The sequence below is a fragment of the Pelodiscus sinensis genome, chromosome 6 (assembly GCF_049634645.1).
Source record: "Pelodiscus sinensis isolate JC-2024 chromosome 6, ASM4963464v1, whole genome shotgun sequence".
Lineage (NCBI taxonomy): Eukaryota > Metazoa > Chordata > Testudines > Trionychidae > Pelodiscus > Pelodiscus sinensis.
The window spans coordinates 22,757,439-22,781,791 of NC_134716.1; the positions used below are offsets into that span (position 1 = coordinate 22,757,439).

At 44.7% G+C, this 24,353-nt stretch overlaps 1 protein-coding gene across 4 annotated transcripts in view; it reads left to right on the plus strand.

Moving 5' to 3' along the window:
• Positions 1-87: 87 nt before the first annotated feature.
• The window catches only part of ZDHHC21 (zDHHC palmitoyltransferase 21), a 91,616-nt gene continuing 67,350 nt past the window's right edge, over positions 88-24,353 (plus strand). The window contains exons 1-4 of one of the 4 annotated variants that reach the window (XM_075931557.1): positions 108-244; positions 10,255-10,359; positions 11,539-11,742; positions 13,492-13,590. In XM_075931557.1, the coding sequence (XP_075787672.1) occupies positions 11,589-11,742; positions 13,492-13,590 (253 nt within the window). In that variant the 5' untranslated portion in view covers positions 108-244; positions 10,255-10,359; positions 11,539-11,588. Of the gene's footprint in view, positions 245-10,254; positions 10,360-11,538; positions 11,743-13,491; positions 13,591-24,353 lie in introns of all 4 variants that reach the window. The other 3 variants (XR_012904628.1, XM_075931558.1, XM_075931555.1) reach the window with 3 other exon arrangements.

Consider the following 24,353-nt stretch of genomic DNA (forward strand, 5'->3'; position numbering starts at 1 on the left):
GGGCGGGCCTGGAACGCGCCCCGCCGCAGCCGCGCAAAGACCGTCCCGGCTCAGCGCCCGCCCCGCCCCCCTCTCTCGCCGAGCCTGGGCCGGGCCCCGCCACCCTCCGCGCGCGCGCATGCGGGCAGCACCGCGGAAGCGGAAGCTGGTGGACGCCGGTGGAGGAGGCAGAGGTTGCGGTTGGTTCGGCGCGCGCGAGCGGTCCGAGTGGCTCCTTCTGGGGCGGGGCAGCCCCCTCGTACCGGTCAGTTCTGCCTTGGGCGGGGAGGGGGCGCTGTGGGGATCCCCGCGGGGACGAGGCGGTGGGCGGGGGCGCCAGGAAGAGGGGCAAGGGCTGAGGGAAAGGGGACCTGGCTGGCGGGCGGGAGCGTGTCGGGATGTGGGAGTGTGTGTGTCTGCATAGAAGTGTGTGTGTGCGCGCCCGGGCGTGTAGGGGAACGTGTGTGTGTGTATAGAAGAGCGTGTGTGTCTGTGTGTGTGTCTCTGTGTGTGTATAGAGGAGTGTGGTGTGTGTGTGCGCGTGTAGGGGTGTGTGTGTGTGTGTATATAGAGGAGTGTGTGTATAGAAATGTGTGTGTGCGCGTGTAGGGGAGTGTGTGTGTGTATAGAAGAGCGTGTGTGTCTGTGTGTGTGTGTAGAGGAGTGTGTGTGTGTGTGCGCGCATGTAGGAGTGTGTGTGTGTGTATATAGAGGAGTGTGTGTATAGAAATGTGTGTGCGCGCGTGTAGGGGAGTGTGTGTGTATAGAAGTGTCTGTGTGTCTGTGTGTTTAGAGGAATGTGTGAGCGTGTGTGTGTAGAGGAGTGTGTGTGTGCGCGCACGTGTAGGGGAGTATATGTGTCTGTATAGAGGAGTGTGTGTGTGTGTGTGTGTGTATAGAAGAGTGTGTGTGCCTGTATAGAGGATTATGTGTGTGTGTCTGTATAGAAGAGAGTGTGTGTGTGTGTGTCTACAGGAGTGTGTGTATGGGGGGGATGTGTGAGTTGGGGGCCTGGCCAGGGGAGTGGTGTGCAAGTGTGGAGAGAGTGTGTGACTTGGGGGCTTTCGGTCTTGCACATTTCACCTCAGTTACATGTTGTTTTTTAAACTGCGCAGTATGTTCGTTCGTAGATGGAAATAAACTTTTTATTAGCTTTCGAGTATTTCTGTAGCTAATAAATAGGAATCAGATTTTGTTAGTATTTACAAGGCCTTCGAACACCTCAGCAATGGTTGTGTAACTCTGAATAGCTATGAAGAAGCTCTCTGTTCTTTTTCAGTGTGATTAGTCGTTTCCCATGCTCTTGTCCTAAATCAATGACTTGTTAAATGACTGGCATTTGTTGTCATCATTGTTGTTCTGCCAGTGGAAGAAATGTTAATGGCAGACCTAGTCATGTTTCCATTGCAACCTTAATGACTGGAAATGTGAAATAAGATTTCTTCACTTCACTGGGATTGAACATCCCGATCCTGCAAATTCTTCTGTATTTAAATAACTTGACTCACATGGATCAGCCCAAGATCAGGTCTTTGGTCAGTGTTTTGGAAGTGGAAAGACCATGACTTGTATTTGTTGATAACTAGGGCAATATTGCAGACACATTAAGTGTTGAAATCAATATCTGTTTCAGCTCAGTTCAGTGGGATGTCTCTCTTGAATACAGTCACTTGTCTAAATATTTGCAAAATCCATTCCATGAGTTTTTACTCATGGCAAAAAATGCAGGTACTTATGTCATTTGATTACCATGGCAAGGGAAATATTATTGATAGAAATAACAGTTTCGCTAAACTGAAAAAATGAACAGCTTAGCTAGCCTTATGTTTTTATTACTCTTCAATCAAGTAGCTTTTGAAAATAATATAATTAAAGGGCTATTAAATTGTTACATTCAAGTACAAAATTTCTTTCATGATTACTCTTCTGATAAGGGATAATAAGTATGCATAGTACAGTAAAACCTGTGTTATCTGGTATGCTGGGGGATTGGAGCATTCCGATTATCTGAGGGTCCCAGCAACCTAGGAAAAACCAATGGACAATAATAGTAAAACTCAAGTTTTTAATATTGGTAGTTTTGTAGTGTGAGGCAGTTGGTCTCCCATTTCTATTTTGAGTTAAAGTACTTTTTAAATAAAAAATTGTTAAGCCACTCATGGTAAACCAAGCCAGGTCTGTGCGCCTGAAGATGTGACAGTATTGTGGCTGGGAGCAATGCCAGTTAACAAAGTTTTCTGGTTAACAGAATGCCGGATAACAAAGGCTATGTCTAGACTGCAAGCCTCTTTCGAAAGAGGCTCTTTCGAAAGATACTTTCGAAAGAGCCTCTTTCGAAAGAGCGCGTCTAGACTGCACGCGGAATTTCGAAAAAGCAAGCCGCTTTTTCAAAAGAAAGCACCCAGTGAGTCTGGATGCTCTCTTTCTAAAAAGCCTGTTTGCTGTCAAGAACGCCTTCTTTCGAAAGAGCACTTTCGAAAGAGCACTTTCGAAAGAAGGCGTTCTTCCTCGTGGAATTAGGTTTACCACCGTCGAAAGAAAAGCCGCATTCTTTCAATTTAATTTCGAAAGAACGTGGCTGCAGTCTAGACGCAGGTGAAGTTTTTTTCGAAAAAAGGCTACTTTTTTCGAAAAAACCCCTGAGTCTGGACACAGCCAAAGGTTTCACTGTACATATGGACCCATATTGAGTTGCTACATGTCACCTCAGGATTGGATGCAGAGACTAGATGCATTAATGACTGCTTCTTAGAGCAGCTAGTTCTGGAACCCACGAGAGCAGAGAAAATTCTTGATTACATTTTAAGTGGAGTACAGGATTTAGTGAAAGGGGTAACTAGAACAGCCAGGGGATTACATTGGGGACCTGGTAGGATGGCAGCAGGGTTTAAGCCCCCTTCACTCACTGCGGCAGTAGGAGCTGGACCCCTTTAGCAGCCTGCTCCACTCCCCTACCCATTTTCTAGCCTGCTGTGGTTTGCTTTACCACGGTGGCGGGAAGCAGAGCGTCTGGCCCTAGCCTGTTCCTATTTGCTCCCCTGAGCCCTGCATTGCTCATGGGAGCAGAGTGGGCCAGGGTTAGGATGCTCCTCTTCCCTCTGCCACAATGAAGCGAAGCACAGTGCACTGGGAGATGGGCAAAGGAGCAAAGTAGGCTTGCTCCGATTCCAGCCTCAGTGAATGTGAAGGGGCCTGACGCCTGCCACCATCTTGCACCAGGCCCCTCCACCCCCCCATATACTCCCAGAGGCTGTCCTGGGCCCCGCGAGTCCTACATGTAAGTTGGTTGAGGTGGCCACTACCTGGTGGCCCAGCCTGCACAGCTTCCCATAGCTCCCATTCACTGGGAAAAGCGAACCGTGGCCAGTGGGAGTTGCGAGTGGCCGTACCTGTAGATGCTCAGGTAAATAAAGTGTTTGGTGGCCCACCAGAGGCTAACCCTGGCAAACCGATTCTGGCCCGTGGATCACTGATTACCACCCAGTCTCTTGAGCACCACCTTACCGTGGCACCCAAAACACAAAGAAGGTACAAATGTGAGATTTCTAAAGATAGCTAGAGCACTTGACCCAAGGTTTAAGTATCTGACATGCCTTTCAAAATCTTCAGAGGAATGGTGGAGCATTATTTCAGAAGTCTTGAAAGAGTAACACTCGAAAGCGTAAACTACAGACCCTGAAACACCAAAAAAGAAAATCAACCTTCTGCTGGTGGCATGTGACTCAGATAATAAAAGGAGCATATGTTGGCCTGCTTTGGACATCATTGAGCAGAACTTGTCATCAGCGTGGTTGCATGTCCCCAGTAATGGTGGTTGAAGCACGAAAAGACATATGTAGCCGTACCACATCTGGCACATACATATTTTGTGAAACTGGTTACAACAGTACCATGTGAATACCTGTTCTCACTTTTAGGTGACATCGTAAACAAAAAATGGGCAGCATTATCTCCTGCAAATGTAAAACGTGTTTGTCTCAGCAATTGGCTGAGCAAGAAGTAGGACTGCGTGGACTTATAGGCTCTAAAGCTTTACATGGTTTTTTTTTATGTGCTTTTTTTTCCTACATAATGCTACATTTGTAAGATCAACTTTCATGACTGCGCTAGTGTTTTTGTATTAGGTGAAATGAAAAATACTATTTTGTTATATACACTGCTGGAAATATAAAATTTTGGTTAATCAGTTAACCTACCAATTAAGCAGGATCCTGCATGGGAGGAAGGGGAGGAGTAGGGAGTGGGGTGATGGAGACTGCAGCAGAAGCCTGCACAGCCCCACGCATGTGGCAGCCCCAAACATAAGCTCCCTCACTGATCACGTAGAGGTGGAGTTGATCGAGCCTGCAATGCCTAATACTTTTGGGGCTATCAGAGACTTAATTGAATTAACTGTACCACCACCTTGGGCAGTTGTCTTTAAGCCTCCAGCATTGACCAGGCAGTTGTCCTTGTGAGGGAAGCCTGCTGTGATGAGGCACTCCCCTTCTTTGGACTGGCACTGGCCAAGGCACCACTTGATTCGCCAGCTGTCTACACTTGGCCGCTTGAATTTCCGCAAAAGCACTGACGATCTCATGTAAGTTTGTCAGTGCTTTTGCGGAAATACTATGCTGCTCCCATTCGAGCAAAAGTCTGTTTCCGAAAAACTTTTGCGCAAAAGGGCCAGTGTAGACAGCAGAGATTTGTTTTCCGCAAAAAAGCCCCGATTGTGAAAGTGGCGATCGGGGCTTTTTTGCGGAAAAGCGCGTCTAGATTGGCCACGGACGCTCTTCCACAAAAAGTGCTTTTGCGGAAAAGCGTCCTGCCAATCTAGACGCGCTTTTCCGAAAATGCTTTTAAGGGAAAACTTTTCCTTTAAAAGCATTTCCGGAAAATCATGCCAGTGTAGACATAACCTTGGAGTATTGTGTCCAGTTCTGAGCACCACATTTCAAGAAAGATGTGGAGAAACTGGAGAAGGTCCAGAGAAGAGCAACAAGAATGATTAAAGTTCTGGAGAACATGACCTGTGAAGGAAGGCTGAAAGAATTAGGTTTGTTTAGTTTAGAAAAGAGAAGATTGAGGGGGGACAGGATAGCTGTTTTCAGGTATCTAAAAGGGTGTCATAAGGAGGAGGGAGAAAACTTGTTCATCTTGGCCTCTGAGGATAGAACAAGAAGCAATGGGCTTAAACTGCAGCAAGGGAGGTTTAGGTTGGACATTAGGGAAAAGTTCCTAACTGTCAGGGTAGTCAAACACTGGAATAAATTGCCCAGGGAGGTTATGGAATCTCCATCTCTGGAGATATTTAAGAGTATGTTAGATAAATGTCTATCGGGGATGGTCTAGACAGTATTTGGTCCTGCCATGAGGGCAGGGGACTGGACTTGATGACGTCTCAAGGTCCCTTCCAGTCCTAGTATTCTATGATTATATACATGGATTTTCTGAAACTACACTAAACTGTAAGGTCTAAGGTTTTAAACTGCAACTCATTGTGATCTTTCTCAAACTTTGTAATCTTTGTAACTCTCTTGTAACTTTCTCTAAGCTGCATTCTCCCCTGAGTGAATGGGGATGTGTTTGAAGAAGACTGGGAACAATGGACCACATGGAAGTGAGTCATCACAATCTGGACATGCTCCCTTGAGAAGGAGGTGAATGAGTCACAGGGGCAATTCAGACACAATATAAGGAGAGGGAGCATATGTGAGACTCTCTCTTTCTTCCCTTGCTCCTAAGAAACTCCTCTCCAGTGTCTCTCCTCCTTACTAGCTTTCCCAGACAGACCCTCCAGAATCTACATGCCTTGGCTTCTTCTGCAACCCATATGCCTGTGTGAGTGCCTGAGCACAGGAGTGAGTGTGAGTGTGTGTGTGAGAGAGAGATCTGTATCTTCTTTAATTTAAACCTTTGGTGGCTGCTCGCTCCTCTTTAGTATTACCTAGTGCAAATTAACCCATACTAGTGTAATCCTGGGTGGTCTCCAGTGAGAATATTTTTGGGGTAACACTGTCCAGTACTTGTCTTATGGCATAGAGGTTTCTGATGCTGAATCCTTCTCACTTCCTTCCAAACTCTATTTTATTGGACATCAGGATCCTTTTCCTCCTTTGGGTAGTTTTAGTTCTTCTTTTGCTCTTCCCAAACAGCAGCCTACTAAAACTAGCTTGCTTCTTGTCAGTTTCACACTTGCTCACAAAGTTAGGAATAACAGCAATTAAACTGAGCAGAAATTACATTTTCATTCCTGTACTGCTACTTTTGAGAGCTGAGTTGTAACAGTAACTCTGAAGCTGTTTATAGATTTAGGAACAAAGCACTACATGGCTATGTCTACATTCGCGGCTTCTTGCACGAGAAATATGCAAATGAGGCTAAGCATGGAATATTGCCGAGCCTCATTTGCATACCTAATGAGCCTCCATTTTTTTGCAGAAGCGGCTCTTGCGCCAGAAGGAGCTGTCTACACTGCCCCCTCTTGCGCAATGCGGTTATTCCTGAAAATAATTGGTGTAACGGCATTGCGCAAGAGGGTATTTCTTGCGCAAGAAGAGGCAGTGTAGATAGCTCCTTCTGGCGCAAGAGCCTCTTCTGCAAAAATGGCAGCTCATTAGATATGCAAATGAGGGTTGGCAATATTCCACGCTTAGCCTCATTTGCATATTTATCGCGCAAGAAGCCGCGAGTGTAGACATAGCCCATCAGTTTGTTTAGAAGATTCACAAGTATAAGGACTGCTAACTTATTTTTTTTTAAATGAGGGCCTATTTTTGGGGCATCTGATGGCTTACATAGTGGTTACTCCTCTAGAAAAAATTCTTGCAACTGACAAATGATTTTTTTTATTGGAAGGAGAACAAATATTCATTGGCAAACAAGTAAGAGAATGATAATGGTGTAATTGTCAACACTGTGTCCCTGTAGCCGAGAAGGCAAATGGCATATTAGCGTGCCTTAGGAGCAGCATTGCCAGCAGATCTAGAGAAGTGATTATTCCCCTTTATTCAGCACTGGTGAGGCCACATCTGGAGTATCGCGTCCAGTTCTGGGCCCATTACAGAAAGGATGGTGGATGCATTGGAGAAAGTCCAGCAAAGGGCAATAAAAACTATTAGGAGGCTGGAAAACATGACTTCTGAGAAGAGGCTGAGGGATTTGGGCCTGTTATACAGAAGAGAAGAATGGAGGGGGGATTTGATAACAGCCTTCAGCTACCTGAAGGGAGGTTCCAAAGAGGATGGAGAGAGGCTGTTCTCAGTAGTGACAGATGACAGAAAGAGGAACAATGGTCTTAAGTTGCAGTGGGGGAGGACTAGGTTGGATATTAAGAAAAACTATTTTACGGGGAGGGTAGTGAAGCACTGGAATGGGTTACCTAGGTAGGTGGTGGAATCTCCATCCCTAGAGGTTTTTAAGTGCCAGCATGATAAAGCCCTGCCTGGAATGATTTAATTAGGGTTGGTCCTGCTTTGGGCAGTGTTTTGGACTTGGTGACCTCCAGAGCAGTGTGAGTTTTGACTTGTGCACCAATATTGAGGTCACGTGTACTGTTTTGGATGTGTGCCACGATGGCACCCAATTTATTAACACAGACGGCCACCAGAGCAGAAACTCCTCCCTCCCCTGCCATGCAGCATGCCTTGTTCCCAGCTGCTGGAGCACATTTCCCACTCCCCCCCAACCCGCCATGCGGCAAGTCCAGTTCCCGGCCCCAACCACCGGAACAGGCCCTGCCCTCCCTCTCCCCCCCCCCCCCCCCACATGGCAGCCCTGGTCACCGGAGCAGGCATCCGCTCACCCCCACCATGTGGCTGTGGCAGGTCCGGGCCCCTTCCCTAGTGGCTCCCTCACCACCCCGTCTTAGCAGGCCCTACTCACCGGAGCCTGTGACTACTGCTGTGCGGTTCTCCAGAGGAGATGGGCGGGGGAAGAATTTTTTGTGTGTGGCTGCACAGGCATGCACCTTAGCAGGAACTATGCTCCAGAGGTCTCTTCTGACCCTATGTTCTATGATGTACATCAATGAAATACTGAGCTCCTTGATAAAATGTGCACACTATAAAGAAAAGTATTGTAGAAGAATTTGAACCATCATTGAAGAAAGAACATTACATTTAAAACAAACAAAAACCTCCATGTCAAAGAGCAGAAAAGAGAATGGAAAAACTGAATGTTCAATAACTAAATGGTCCTGATAATAGATATGAAATCCTGTTTTATGTATTAGCTATCAAATATGCAGATTATTTTTAAAACCTTAGGCTAATTGAGAAGATCCAGAAGATCGGGGGAAAAAGTAAAACAGATTTTTTTTTCAAAAACAAGCTTACCATCAAATTAGTAAACATTTATAGACCATTGGAAACATAGCTTTCTAAAACATAAATATTGCCAGACACACCTAATTGCTTTATTTAAAATAAAATAAAATAAAATAAAATGAATCCAATAATTTCCATCTTACCTAAAAATGTAACTCCAAGTACCTTGGATGTGAATGCTATTGAGAATTGGAAAGTGCTATAAAACAATAAACAAATGGCTATGATAAATGGCAGCACACAGACTAGGGATAGGAATGTGTCAAGCAGCTTGTTTAGGTCTAGCCTTGATTAATTATCTGGGAAAAAGAAGAAAAAAATGCTAATGAAATTGAGGAGTTGTAACTACAAGCAAGGACAAGTCAAACAATAGAAAAGAGCCTAGATGTAAAGATGTTGGAGACATGGTAGAAAACAACAAAATGCAACAGGTGTTGGAAAAAATGGAAATTGATAGATGTTGAGGGAAATCTGAAACACGCTTGTGCAGAGCTGGTAAACCTAGTAAACACTAATGCTGATGTACTAATGATTATGGACAACAAATTGGACATGATTGTAGAGCGATGTGATGGCAATGAAGTCTGTTGCAATATTAAGCGGCTTGTTCAGTGGCATCTCCTCAGAGAACATAGAGGTAATAATTCTTCTCTACATAGCTTTCATGCAACCACATCTAAAATTTTGTTTTCATTACTGAATTTCTTTCAAGAAAAAGAAAAAAAAATGAACGTGAGCTTATGAAAAATTAAAATTTCAAATATGTATAGTTTGTCTGAGAGACTTAACAAAATAAAAATACTTAAATATCTTGCAGGAGGAATAGAAATTGAAGAAATCTGTGAATATCAGCAAAAATGTTGTGATAGGGAAATGTATTGGGCTCTTGAGTGCTTAAAGTCCATTCACTTGGGATTTTAAAATTAGACTACAAAAAGCCACTCAGAAATGGATGATAGGTAACAATCTTGTATTAATAACTAGATAGAAAAAGAGACCATCCAATCCACTTTAGATTACAGCTGTGTTCTGCTATGTATAAAATAAATGATTTACAAATTCTTTTGTCTCTCATCTCCCTATAAGGTACAATATAATCTCATTTCTTCATCCCACTATCTCCATGAAAAAGAAGTTGGAATAAAAGGACAGCTCTCAGGGCATTTCATAAATCAGACGATTTTGCCCAACTGACACAGGAGTAAAATCTAGAAGGAGGGAGTCTCTTTTAGGCTACGTCTACACTGCAGGCTTTTTGTGCAAGAACAACTGTTCTTACGGAAAAACTTGCAGAGCGTCTATACTGCATGTGCATTCTTGTGCAAGTAAATTTACAGTACAACGTCGGAAAATGGCTTCTTCCGGAATAGTTATTCTTCTCCCCATGAGGAATAAGCCCTCTTGCGCAAGAGCTCTTCCACAAGAAGGCAGTGTAGACAGGCAACATGAATTTCTTGCACACGAAACCTCTATGGCTAAAATGGTCATCAGAGCTTCCTTGCGCAAGAGAGCATCCACACTGCCATGGACGCTCTTCCCCAGAAGCACATCTCTTGTGCAAAAGCACATGGCAGTGTGGACGCGCTCTTGTGGAAGACCTTTTGCACAAGAACTCTTCCGCAAAACAGTTCTTGCGCAAGAAGCCTGCAGTGTAGACATAGCCTTAGATTTTAAAAGCTTTGCAGTAAAGATAGGGAGGAAGGGAAGGAACTTTTGTGCTTCTTTCCACATTAGCTGCTTTTCCACCATAAATAAAGAAATGGAATATCTGCAGTCACTTGGTGTAGAGGAGGATCGATTTAGCAGGGGGCAGGCAGAAGAGGGCCTGTGGCATGATTTCATAAAGGTTATGTGGTTATATTGTAAATCATCGATATGATGGAAATTAAGGGTGAGCAAAAGGGCTAAGAGATCAAATTGTGACTGACCTATTTACCTTATAAATACTTTTTGCCATATTGCCTTTTAGGGGAAAAATGTTTATGAAAGTGCAATTCCTTCTGCTTTCAGCATTTAAAAAGGAATGAAAGAGGATATGATCAATGAAGAGATTTAACAGCAAATTCTTACAGAAGTATGTGAGGATTTAATTTTTAAAGAGATTAAATATAAATAATCTTTCACAATTTGGGTGGCACAGCAGGATGGAATGAGACATATGGTAGTCCCACATCCATCTGTTTGGCTTAGTTTAAAAAGAGAGAAAGAGATTCTTTTTTATGATAACCAACCTATATGCTATCCTACTGACAGATTTACACTCAGAACTACTGAGTTTTCCTAAAATCATTGGCTAGATTGGGGTGGGCAATAATTTTTGAAGAGGGACCACTTCACCGATGTTGGTAGTGGTGGCGGGGATTTAGGTGATGGGGTGGGGCCTAAGCAGAAGGGCGGGGCCTCAGGCACAAGGAGCGGTCCCCTCTAAGCATTACGTGCATGGGGGAGGAAACTTTGCACGCTCCCCCGTAGGTTTCTTTCCCCTCTCCCATCTCATGCAGGGTGTGCTGCACCCAGAGGGAACTAGTGGCCATTTTGCACAGCTGGTGGTTCTCTCTGGTGCCGCACACCCCTGGTGGGGGGAGGAAACTTCGCACACTCCTTTACCCCGATTCCCTCGGGGGTCGGGGGAGTATGCAAAGTCTCCCTCCCCCGCCCTAGTGGGGCACATGACTCCAAGATGGACGAGACAGCCATTTTGAACAGCTAGCAGTTCCCTGTGGTGCTGTGCACCCCTGGTCGGGGGAGGAGACTTTGTGGGCTCCCTCCTCCCCCTCTGGTCTCAATTGGCCTGGAAGCGGGGGCACGGCGGGGCAGGCTATGGGTTGGATCAAACCACTTGGCAAGCTGGATCTTGTCTGCGGGCCGTATCTTGCTCACCCCTGGGCTAGATGATTATCTTTGAAAATGCACCTATTTTCGATTGGCAGTCCTCTTCAGGTTTTATATCCTTTGTGCCTTCACTTACCTTCATGGTACAAGTTAAGTAATAGACAATGAAATGTTTACAATAAAAAAGAAACCGAGATTGTATAATCCGTGGTAGTGCATGAACTCTGGGCACGAAGCTTTGAAACATTTAGAAGCTTGCATCCGATGCACACCAAACCTGTGCATGAACCAAAGACAGTTATGCTTCTGGATGTACAGGGAACATTTTATGAGTATTTATTAACTTTATGATAGCCAGGAATGAAGCTTTCATGTTACTATTTTGACTTACTGGGTGGTTTTGCTTTTGTTTGTTTTTTAGGATCATCGTTTCCTCCCTGAACGTGGCAAGCTGTCTTCAGATCATGTACAATGGGGCTACAAATTCATTTTGTGTTTGATCCACAAGGGTGGTGCTGCATGGGCATGATTATCTTTGTCTGGCTGTACAACACACTCTTCATTCCCCAAATTATCCTCTTTCCTCACTATGAAGAAGGACATACTTCAGCTGCTCCAATATTGTGTAAGTTGCATTGAGTCCAGTCTCTCTCTTGTATTGAGTTTTTAAAAAATGGTATCTGTGGGCAATAGCACCTACTCTGATCTACGCAATGTCAAGTTCCAGAATTCCAAAGGAAGGGAGCAATCCAACAAAAATCCATCTTCATGACAACTCTTAAAAATCCAAGTTCCTCCTCATTTTTTAAATAAAATAACATAAGAACGGCCATACTGGGTCAGATCAAAAGTCCATCTAGCCCAGTATCCTGTCTGCCGACAGTGGCCAGTGCCAGGTGCCCCAGAGGAGGTGGACTGAAGACAATGATGAAGCGATTTGTCTCCTGCCATCCTTCTCCAGCCTTTGACTAACAGAGGTCAGGGGCACCATTCCTTACCCCCTGGCTAATAACCTTTTATGGACCTAACCTCCATGAATTTATCTAGCTCTTTTTTAAACGCTGTTAGGGTATGTCTACACTTGCACCCTAGTTCGAACTAGGGATGCAAATGCAGGCATTCGAAATAGTCAGTGAAGCGGAGATTTAAATATCCCGCGCTTCATTAGCATGATCTCACCGGCACGTTACTCCAGAGGCCAGCTGTTTCCAAAGTGAAAGTGCGCACCAGGACGTGTTAGTTCGAACGAAACCCCTTGGTTAGAAAAACTCATGACAAAACTAATTAATTTGGTCTTCATAGCAGTGTTTGAATGGTGTGTAGTAAATGAACAATGAGAAGAAAACAAATATTAATCACCTGCTCATTCAGTGAGCACTGTCCATTTTGTGTGCTGGATGAGGCAGCAGTTCTGTGGAAAAAATATAAAGCAATCATGAAATTAAAGACTACCGTAATGCAGTTGTACAAAGAGCCCAGTTAAATTTGCGTAGGCAACTTTAATTTTGTTATTTTTATAACTTTTGTGTCTTTGACTTTGCAGTCTTAATATATGTGTATGACTCCGGTCATCTGAAGAAGTGGGCTGTGCCCATGAAAGCTCATGATACAATCTACGTATTTTGCTAGTCTTTAAAGTGCTACCAGACTATTTGGTTTTTTTTTTAGTTTTTCCTGTTACAGACTAACTTGGGTACCCCTCTGAAGCTTTAAATCTTAAATGTTCCTTTAAAGGTTTTGTGTGGTGAGTGATGTATATATGCAGTATTTATATGCATAAATACAATTATGCTTTACATGTTAATTAAGTTGCGTTTGTTTAAATCAGATTTACTTTTCAAATCTACCAATTATTGCAGCTTCTTTTTATTTTTTTGCACTATTCTGTTGTCTTGCCTCATTCCTATAAAGTACTCTTTTGGTGTGCTGGAACTAAAGATGTAAAATCCCGTTTAATTAGTTAACCAGTTAAACATTAACTGATTAAATGGGAATGGTGGGGGGCCACTCTAGCTCAGCTGGGTTGGAGTGCTCCCCCCAACGCCTGTGGAGAGGTTCTGCTCCAGTCCAGCTGCTTCCAGTCCTGCATGGGGCTGCTGGTACCCAACCCCTTGTGGGTCTGTTGGCTCTCAGTGGGCGTGGGCTGGGAGCTGGCAACCCTGTGCAGAGTTTGGGAGGAGGGGCTGTTCCCCACATACCAGTTTACCGTTACCTGGTAAGTATCACCCATGAAAGTGATGCTTACCAGATAACCAATTAACCCTTTAACATCCCTAGCTGGAACTGATGTAAATGTGAAACATTAAGCCATGCAGTCTTTTGCCAAAGATATACTTGATGTAATATTCTGCATATTTATGTATTTGTTTTTCAGGCTATTATTTAGTCTCATTGTTTTGTATAGTTTCGTTATTGAGAGCCTCCATTGCTGATCCAGGAAAACTACCTGAAAGGCCAAAGATACCCCTTACAGGTACTATATTGCAAAATGTTTCTAAATAATACATTATTGGTTGCTTTAAATAATCTGTAATATTAGTTTTAATAGCTGTTGAATACTCTTGTTTGCAACCACTTCTTTGAAAGCCAGACAGGATTTGATAAATCTAGTGTTGATGCTGTTATGATAGAGATGAGTGAGGTTGTGTGATCGAGATGGCCTCTGTGCTGGATATCATTGGCTGCTTTGAGAAGTTAAGGTTCCTAAACAGTACCGGAATAATCCAAGTACCTCTCTGTACTACTCTACCAATCCGCATAGCCCATTAGTAGGAAGGGATACTATGTCCTGTGATGTAGGCCTTAGTGAATCACCATGGGAGATTTTTGGACATCAACATGAGTTGGTTTGGAAAAGTATATGTGAAGATTTATTTAAAACTTAACTGTTTTCCCCAGAAGCCAAAGCATTACTCTTCTCTCTAGTAATATGACAGGCTGTTGCACTATTGATGTGGGTGGAATATATGGCCCCAAAGAGTTAAGGTGTTAACTTGACCCAGAAATTATCTAACATTAAGTAGTTTTAAACATAGTTTGGGTTTTGGTATGCAGAGACCTCTGTCTGTTTAGTACCATGGCAAACTCAAAAATCCTTTTTAACCTTTTATTAAAGATACAGAAAAAGGACAAACTGCTAAAGTATTGAATAAGGCTGTCATATTAGCATAGTAAAGATGGTATGGAATAAATCCAAAATCATTAGTCTATGATTTCTATTTTTAACAAGTGCCTTCATCTTTTTTATTTTAAATCTGAAAAAAAACATAGAAAAACTACACCAGTTTTCATTGAAATTCATTCTGAAAGTTTACATAGGGAAACACTTCATACTGTATAGAAATGATGTATGGAACAAATTTTAAAATTCAGTTTGGCACTTTTTGAGCCGCCTGCTGGCAGCTTCCATCTTTTCCATTTTGCTGAAAAATGACAGTTGCACACTGGTAATACAGAAGCCCAGTACCCAAGCTCACTAAACTAGTAATAATGCCAGATGGAAACTGATTTACAATCTGTTCCCATAAAGCCAGTGTCATAAAGATTTCACTCTTTAATAAGACAACTGTTGTTAACAGGAGGTTCAGAAATACCCAAAGCTAGTTTTCAAATATTAGTTATACCACACAAAAAATGTCTCACTGTATCAATCTGCTCAGCTCTACAGAGCTTACTCAATACATAACTACGATATTTTTTTGTCTCAGTACTGTCACTAATAGAACTAGATGCAAGAACATTGTCACATTTATCCCTAATTGCCTAGTTGTCAGCAGTATCTGCAGAGCTCACTAAATGAATAAGGCATGGAGAATGAACCACCCTCTTAGTCAATGGAAATGTCTACATGACTCAGCATGCTGCCCAGGCTAAAAACAACTACACCTTCCTGTCCCTGAGCAAACAATTTCTGTTAGTGGTACAGGCTCAACTGGGAAACTAGCCTGGCATTGGCCTTTAGAGGTATAAAGCTCAATGGCAGCAGAAAGGCTAAGGCTTAAAGCAAACATACTAAAAAAAACAAAGAGTCCAGTGCCAGGTAGACTACTTATTCATTCCATGAGAATTTATTTAGCAACGATCCCACTAACAAGACAATGACAAGTCCTCTGACAACAAGGAGAACCTACACCTGGAGAAGAAGGGGCAGCTCCTACTAGCCAGGGACAGCAAAGCCAGGACCATCAACAATAGAACCCTCGGGCAGAGAAATGGAAAAAGTGAGCTTCAGTATCATTGCCTGCCACCCTCATCGTCTCCAAGACCCCAGAAATTTCTAACTAATCCTAAAATATGTCCTGACCTGGCCAGGCCAGAGACAGGTAGTCAGGCGATATCACCACCTGCAGCTAAATCTGGAATACCACATAGGATGTGAGACCTTGAGATCTCACCTCCGCCAGTGTGTCCATTTCCTTCCCCGTTTTGTTTCTTCTCTTTTTTTATTTCTGGAGGGGTTCAGGACCTGTGTTCTTAGTTTGTTCCTTATATAAGTCCTTTTAGTTTGAGCTGAGGCACTATTAGTTCAGTTTCCCCCCAGTTGGGGCCTATCTGCAGGCTCCCCTTAGAAGGTGGAAGACTCACTTGTCTCCAGTGGCTAGGAGATTGCCAGTCTGTTACATTTCCCCCACCCTATGGGTGTGTCTAGACTACATGCCTCCTTCGACGGAGGCATGTAGATTAGCCAGATCGGAAGAGGGAAATGAAGCCGCGATTAAAATAATCGCGGCTTCATTTAAATTTAAATGGCTGCCCCGATCTGCCGATCAGCTGTTTGTCGGCAGATCGGGGGAGTCTGGACGCGATGCCCCGACAAAGAAGCCTTTCTTCATCGACACAGGTAAGCCTGGTTTCACGAGGCTTACCTGTGTCGATGAAGAAAGGCTTCTTTGTCGGGGCATCGCGTCCAGACTCCCCCGATCTGCCGACAAACAGCTGATCGGCAGATCGGGGCAGCCATTTAAATTTAAATGAAGCCGCGATTATTTTAATCGCGGCTTCATTTCCCTCTTCCGATCTGGCTAATCTACATGCCTCCGTCGAAGGAGGCATGTAGTCTAGACACACCCTATGACTCCATCTGGTGTCTGCCCCTGCCCCACATAGCTCTCCACAACCTGTGAAAAGAAGGCTACATTCAGGTGTGTTCTCACGGCCTAGTGCTGGATGCAAAAGGAAGAGGATTTGATTCTGGGGTATATGTCTTTCATGGCATGCAGCCAACAGAGAGGGCCATGGTTGTGACTAGAGTACCCACAAGATAACCGAGTGAGTCCACAGCTCATTTTACTGCCGGTGCTACTTTCTCGATTAAGGAGTAGGCCTTCTCCCTCTGGAACAGCTTTCTTCCTAATGTATAGGATGGGACATTCATCATTTCCACTACCTGAAATAGAACAGTTCCTAGGCTGACGTTCAAGGGACATTTAGAGTTTGAAAAGTCTCCTCACAGGCTCTGATCTACTGGATTCTTTTAGGACTTTTGTTCTTGAGGAGTTTGGATGAGGAACACTAGGATAGTGGTGTAGTAACCTGCCAGTCCTAGAAACGGGTGTACTTGCTTTTTTGAGGAAGGAATGGGGTATAGCTGGAGGACCTAAACTTGGAAAGCTAAGGTTTGAACTGTGCCTTTTCCCAATGTGTACCTAAGCTAGATGGTCTGATGTTTAGTGGGGTTGCCATAGGCCAGGTTCCTTGAAGGATTGTAGAACTCTGGTTACGTGATTTAAGAGGTTCCGCCAGTCGCGACTATTAATTACCACATCATCTGGGTAGGCAGCTGCATAGTGGCTATGGGGGTGAGGAATATTATCCATTAGTCACTGAAATGTGTCAGTGGCTCTATGCAAACCAAAAGGTGTGGTCTGGAACTTGAAAAGCCTGAATGGGTGGAGAAAGCTGTCTTTTCTTTGGATTCAGGTATGAGTGGGATCTGCCTATATCTCTTTGTTAAGTCCAGAGTGGTGATGTACTCCACCACTCCTAGTCAGTATAGCAGGTCATCAAAATGCAGTATCGGATGTGAATTGAACTTTGGTACTGTGGTGACCTTCAGGAAGATGATGCAAAATTGGGTACTTCCATAGTTTAGGGATTAGTACCGTACGGCATTTCCAGTCATTGAATCATCCTTAATGCTATCATCTGCTGTTTCATGGTCTCTGTTAATTCCTGGAAAAGGGGCTAAGTATTTTCCCTGATGTTAACTCCTGGTTCCATCTGAATATGATGCGTTATCAGCTGAATCTGTCCAGATCAGGTTAAAATAGCAGGGGGAAGGAGGAGCAGGGAGAGGAGGAGAAGACAGTGATTAATTGCAGTGCCTAACTTTTCTCCTCTGGGATAAGATTGTTCCCCATCTTGAACCCTCCTGGTGTTGAAGTCTCTGCAACCTGCATGCCTAGTTAAGACTCTGGTGGGTAAAACTATTAATAAACCATCCTGAGTATTCCATAGTATTAAAAGGTTCACATGGTAGACTTGTTGTATATTACATTTGTTGGGTTGTTTGATTTCAAAGTTAACTAGTTCTACACATTGGAACACCTCATAAGGCTCTTGTCAGTGGGCTAGGAGCTTCAACTCCAAGGTGAGCAGTAACAACACTGTCAGAATCTCCAGTTTGGGCAGCAGGTAGGACTTGCAGCTGGGAGGGGGTGTAGTCTGGCAGAGTTGATACTAAAGACTGGAATGTCCCTTTACCAGGGCCTGCAACCTTCCCCCACACCTATGTAGCTTCAGGTCAGCTCTGTGGCTGAGGTAGAGGCCCTCAGCCATTGCAAGGAGGTTGCATCAGCTCAGCTAACAATTCTGCAAATTAGTTGCTGCCTAAAGTAATGGCAGAGTTGGTCTGAGAGACACCTTCCTATCAGGGACTCTTCTTATCTCCCCACTGTAAAGTTATTTTTGTATGGGAGTGGGCCCGCATATCTCTGTGCACACACTTTAGCCTGATGCCTGCGTTTGCCACCATTTTTTATAGTACCTTAAGGAGCTGGACAACCTAGTGGCTAGATCATTGGTTAGGGGAAATTGTAGGGGGACCTGACCGCTCCTCCTTCCTCCGGTCCTGGCCCAGGGTCTTGTGTCATTGAAACTCCTAAGCAGTGAAGATGGATTTTTCTTGCAGCCTGGGCTGTCCCTAATGGGATGCAGGGTCCAAAAAAGCCATCCTTCATTCTGCCCTAAAGCCAACCCCCTTCCCATCTCTTCATACCCCTGTTCTGCTGCCTTCTTTCCTCCATTCTACTGCTTTCCCCAAGTACCCTCTCTTGAGCAACACAGTCCAGGGTATTAGTGGGAGAAGTAAACTGGTACTGGCAGCAGGGCACCTGGCCCACCTCCACATACTACGGCAATGGCAGGAAGTGGAGCAACCCACCCCCCACTCATTCTGTTCAGCTGGCTTCCAAGTCCATCACTTCACTTCCTGAGTGGGGGGGAGTGGTTCCATACTTTTCCTCCAAGTCCCCTTCTTCAAGTGCCATGGTCTGGGAGATTAGCAAGAGATTTGGCACCAGGCAGTAGGGGTCGACTCCACCTTACACTCACTGGTGACAGGAAGTGGAACAGCCTGGTGTTGTATATTGGGTTGTAGATATAGATCTTGTTGTTATGGTAACTGAGTAGGTCACTGGGGTCAGCCCAGCTAGTCTGGGCTTGTTCTGGTGAGTTCTGTGCTATGCAATAAAATGGACACTTGCACCTACTCCAGCTCTCTGCCTTTCCACTGATTTCTTCCTATATTCTGAAACTCCCCACGACATAACAAAGTGGCGACGAGGGTGGGATACCTGTGCTGCCTCCAGCAACAAAAGAAGTAGAAGTCAGTGTAAGAAAACAAACTCTTTCTGGCTGTTCTGGAAGGTGGGGGTAAGAACTGACTGCTACCCTGTGCAAACTGAAACTAAGATCAAGGAGCCCAGAGACTGGAAAAGAAAAAAAAAGGGGGGGGGAGTGCAGCAGCCATGGCTACACTTACAGGGCCACTGGGACCTTTTGAGGAGACTGTAGAGCAATGGCACATATATACTGAGCGTTTTGAACTTTTTGTTATTGCAAATGACGTTAAAGAAGAGAAGAAGGTGCCAATATTTTTAAGTGTTGTAGGGGCTAATACCTATTCTCTGCTACGCAGTTTGCTGCTCCCTGTTAAGCCAGAGACCAAATCTTAGTGACATTGTGGAAATCCTGGGGTCACATTATGCTCCAAAACCACTGGTAATTGCAGAAAGGTACAGGTTCCATAGCAGAGACCAAAAAGAAAGTGAAACCATTGTACAATTTGTAGCCAATTTGAAAAAGCTTGCTGAACACTGTGAATTTAAGGAGATGTTAAATGATGCCATATGTGACAGGTTAGTGTGTGGCCTGCACGGTGAAGCTATACGGAGGCGTCTGTTAACAGAAGCTCAGCTCACCTTACAGAAGGCCATTGATATTGCGGTCTCCCTGGAACTGGCCACACAGGAGGCACAATACCTTAGTGCACCCCCTGTGGTGCATAAAATGTCCCAAGAACCTACTCACAAAACAGTGGGGAGCCAGGAATGTTACCGCTGTGGTAAGACAGGTCACCATGCCGCAGAATGCTGGTGTAAGAACCTAGTGTGTCAACAGTGTGGAAAAAAAGGACACATTGAGCGTGCCTGTAAACAAAAGAAAAAGAGGCCTGTGGCCTGGCAGAACAAAAGGGAAAATCTGCATACCATCGAGCAGATGCCTGATGATCAAAGCGACACCTTGTCTGAAGAAGAAGTGCCCTGCTATGTTTTGTCTTTGAAGGGGGGCTCCCATGAATACTGGGTAACCCCACTGTTGGATGGCAAACCAGTACGCATGGAAGTGGACACTGGTGCAGCAGTTTCATTGGTCTCAGACTGAGTATAAGGAAAAGTTGAAGCATCTTCCACTTAAGGCAACAAAGATCATTCTGAAGACATATACAGGAGAAGCAGTACCCCTATTGGGCACTACTGATGTTAAGGTGGAACTAAATGGACGGAGTGCAGAATTACCACTGTTTGTGGTGAAAGGCCATTACCCAGCCTTAATGGGGAGATCATGGCTTAGGAAGATCCCACTGGACTGGGCAGAAGTGCACCAGATGACTAAAGAAGAAACAGGTCTGACTGATATATTAAAGAGACATGCTGCTGTTTTTGGAGAGGATCTGGGAAGTATGAGGGGAATCACCGTGAAACTGAACATTAAACCTGGTAGCCAACCAAAATATCTGAAGGCCAGAACTGTGCTATCAGACCAAAAGTTGAAGCAGACCTGGAGCGCCTAGTCAAAAATGGAGTCCTAATACCAGTTACCCATAGTCCATGGGCAACTCCAATAGTTCCAATATTGAAGAAAGATGGTTCTATTCGGATTTGTGGGGATTTTAAGGTCACTGTTAACCCTGTTTTATGTGCAGAGCAATACCCCCTTCCTCGCATCGATGACATCTTTGCGGGCCTGGCTGGGGGACAAAGGTTCAGCAAGATTGATCTGAGTCAAGCATATTTACAGATGCAAGTTGAGGAGGAATCCCAAGAGCTGTTGACTATTGTGACTCATAAAGGGCTTTATCGTTACTGTCGCTTACCCTTTGGAATAACTTCTGCTCCAGCCTTGTTCCAGAGAGCTATGGACCAGATCTTGTGTGGCTTGCCAGGAGTTAAGTGCTATCTTGACGACATCCTGGTCATGGGTGGGAATGAGGAGGATCAACTTAAGAACTTAGAGGCTACCCTACAAAGACTGGAAGAGTATGGCCTACGAGTCCGTAAAGATAAGTGTGCATTCTTTCAGCCCTCTGTTGAATATTTGGGACACATCATTGATGCTACTGGTCTTCATAAGTCCCCTTCAAAAGTTAAGGCTATTGTGGAAGCTCCACCCCCTCAAAATGTTAGTCAACTTCGCTCATTTCTAGGACTATTGAACTATTATGGAAGGTTTATTTCACAGCTAGCCACACTATTAAAACCACTTCACGAGCTCCTTGGCCAGAACAAGGTCTGGAAGTGGACTGACGCCTGTGATGTTGCATTTAACAAGGCTAAATGTGCATTGCTAAATGCAGAGGTTCTGACGCATTTTGATCCATCCTTACCTTTACAGTTGGCTTATGATGCCTCCCCATATGGAGTGGGAGCGGTCTTGTCACATGTTATGCCCCCAGGAGAGGAGAAACCAATTGCTTTTGCTTCACGCACCTTAAGCACAGCTGAAACTAACTATGCACAAATTGAACGTGAAGCATTGGGAATCGTTTTTGGAATTCGGAAATTTCACCAGTACCTGTTTGGACGGAAGTTTACACTTCTCACTGACCATCGACCTCTGACGGCAATTTTTGGTCCACACTCAGGTATTCCACCAATGGCTGCTAGTCGTATGCAGCGATGGGCATTGTGGCTTTCAGGACACACGTATGAGATCAGATATCGGAAAGCCACTCTACATGGAAATGCAGATGGTCTCTCTAGGCTGCCTTTGCCAGTCAAACATCAAGATAGTGGCCAGAAGGAAATCTTTTAATTTGAGCAGGTAGAGAACAGGCCCATCACTGCTGCACAAGTTAAGAGAGCAACTCGTGTTGACCCAGTACTCTCCCAAGTAATAGAACTAGTGATGCGTGGAACATCTTTACGGAACTCTCAGGTCTCATCTGACCTTGTCCCTTACATGTCCAGGAGAAGGGAGTTATCAACCCATTCGGGGTGCTTGTTGTGGGGAATGCGTGTCATTATTCCAAAAATACTGAGACAACAGATGTTAGAGCAACTGCATTCAGGTCACTGTGGAATGGTGCGCATGAAAGAAATTGCACGAAGCTATTTTTGGTGGCCTGGTTTGGACAGTGACATTGAAAAGAAGGCAAGAGCTTGTATTTCTTGCCAGGGTGTGAGGAATGCATCTCAATTGGCACCTCTGCACCCATGGGACTGGCCTGAAAAACCATGGCAACGTATTCATGTTGATTTTGCTGGCCCATTTGAAGGTAACATGTTTTTGGTGGTGGTAGATGCTCATTCCAAATGGCCAGAAGTCTGTATAATGCCTTCCACTACTGCTGAAAGTACTATCCAAAAATTACGGGGAATCTTCTGTCATTTGGGTATTCCTGAACAACTTGTGAGTGACAACGGTCCACAGTTTGTGTCTCAGGAGTTTGGAAATTTTATGAAAGCAAACGGGATCCATCACATCACTTCAGCACCATATCACCCGGCCACAAATGGATTGGCTGAAATGTTTGTCCAGACAATGAAACAAGCTTTGAAATCAGTTAGAGAACATTCACTCGTACAAAAGAGTCTGGACACCTTCTTACTATCCTACAGAACCACTCCTCACGCTACAACCAAAGTGTCCCCGGCTTTTCTAATGATGGGACGTCAGCTACGCACGTGCTTTGATTTGCTGAAACCTTCAGAACCATGAGAAATTTTGCAACATCAGCAGGAAGGTCAAGTCATCAGGCGTGCATCCAGAGCAAAAGACCGAACCTTTAGTCCTGGACAGACAGTTTTGGCTCGGAACTATGTTCCTGGAGCTAAATGGGTCTCTGCCACTATTATTGCTCAAACAGGACCTGTTTCCTATACTGTCCGGACTGTGAAAGATCTCATCTGGCGGCGGCATGTAGATCAGTTATTGACAGGTTATTCCTGCCCCCGAGGCACATCTCCAGTTGAGTTGCCTGACCTTCCCACTGCTGGTGAGCTACCGTGTCAAGAATCACCTGCTCCTGACTCTCCTCCTCCATCACCACCAGCGGCGAACAATAACCTCCTCCCTGAGCAGGCTGATCCAACAGCCTCACCTGTTCACACTTCAAGTTCCCAGCCCAGTGTCAGGCCTGCACCCATAACATCTTCAGGTGCGAGAACGCCGGATGTCCGCCGTAATCCACCTAGAGAAAGGAGGCCTCCTCAACGGCTGGACCTTTAGTTGAGATTAACTCACAGATGGTGCAAAATAATCTCCAGGGTTAGCTGGGAACTTGAGGCGTTCTACCCTCATTTCATAGTTAGTTTTTGTTTTCTTAAAGGGACGTTTTTATTAAGGGGGGAGGAATACGTTGTATATTGGGTTGTAGATATAGATCTTGTTGTTATGGTAACTGAGTAGGTCACTGGGGTCAGCCCAGCTAGTCTGGGCTTGTTCTGGTGAGTTCTGTGCTATGCAATAAAATGGACACTTGCACCTACTCCAGCTCTCTGCCTTTCCACTGATTTCTTCCTATACTCTGAAACTCCCCATGACATAACACCTGGCCCCAGCCTGCACTGCTCCCCACAGCTGCATTACTCAGGGCAGAGTCTTTGGGGAAGGGGTGGGACTTTCCCCTGCACGGTGGCTGGAAGAGGAGTGAAGTGGCTATGAGCCAGGAGGCCTGACCCCTGCTCCTGGTGCCAGGAACCTCACTAATCCCCTGGGTCTCATCACTCAGGGGAGGAGGCTTGAGGGAAGAGTAGGGACTGTAGCTCACTTCGCACTCCCCCCTTCCCCCCCACACACAGCCATGTCACTTTGCTTCCTGCTGCCACCAGGATTTGGCATGTGCTCCCAGCCGTGAGGGGAGGTTCAAGACCAGTTTTCCTGGGCTGCTTCCTATTCAGGTCCTATTTAGTTTAAGGTGTGGCCACACTACTCCAGTTTCCATGCAGTTGGTGCTTATCTGCAAGTTCCCCTTTGCCAGGGAAGACTTATTCGTCTCCAGTGGCAGCTTAGCTGGCAAATTGTCCATCTGTGCCTTCAGGCAGGCTAACAGAGAGCTCTTGCCAGTCGAATCCTGATTGAGCCAGGTTTCTTTCTTAACTCTTCCCTCAGGCCTGGCATTCGATGCAGCTATAATGGGGTGGGCTAGCTGAACCCCCAATTTTTCTTTAAAACCTGCTGTGCCAGGCAGTGGTCTTTCTGCTCCTTTATGAACGCCTGTATTTTCAAATGTGTCCACTGATTTTAGATACCCAATTTGAGGCAAATAAGACTTTTATTTTCATATACTCCCCAGCAATGTTAGCTCCTGTACATTCAGCTGGAGTTGTGAGTGCTGGGTACATCTGAATGACAGTTCCTAATTATCTCAAGTTCAGTTTCCAGACTTGGTGGTCAGAGTACCAGCCTACTGGTCCCTCATCTTTAAAATTCCTACTTCTTGAGTGTTATGATGTTTGTTTAATATTAAAAGTCTTGAGATCTTGAGGAAGAAGACATTTTAGAAGTCTATACTGT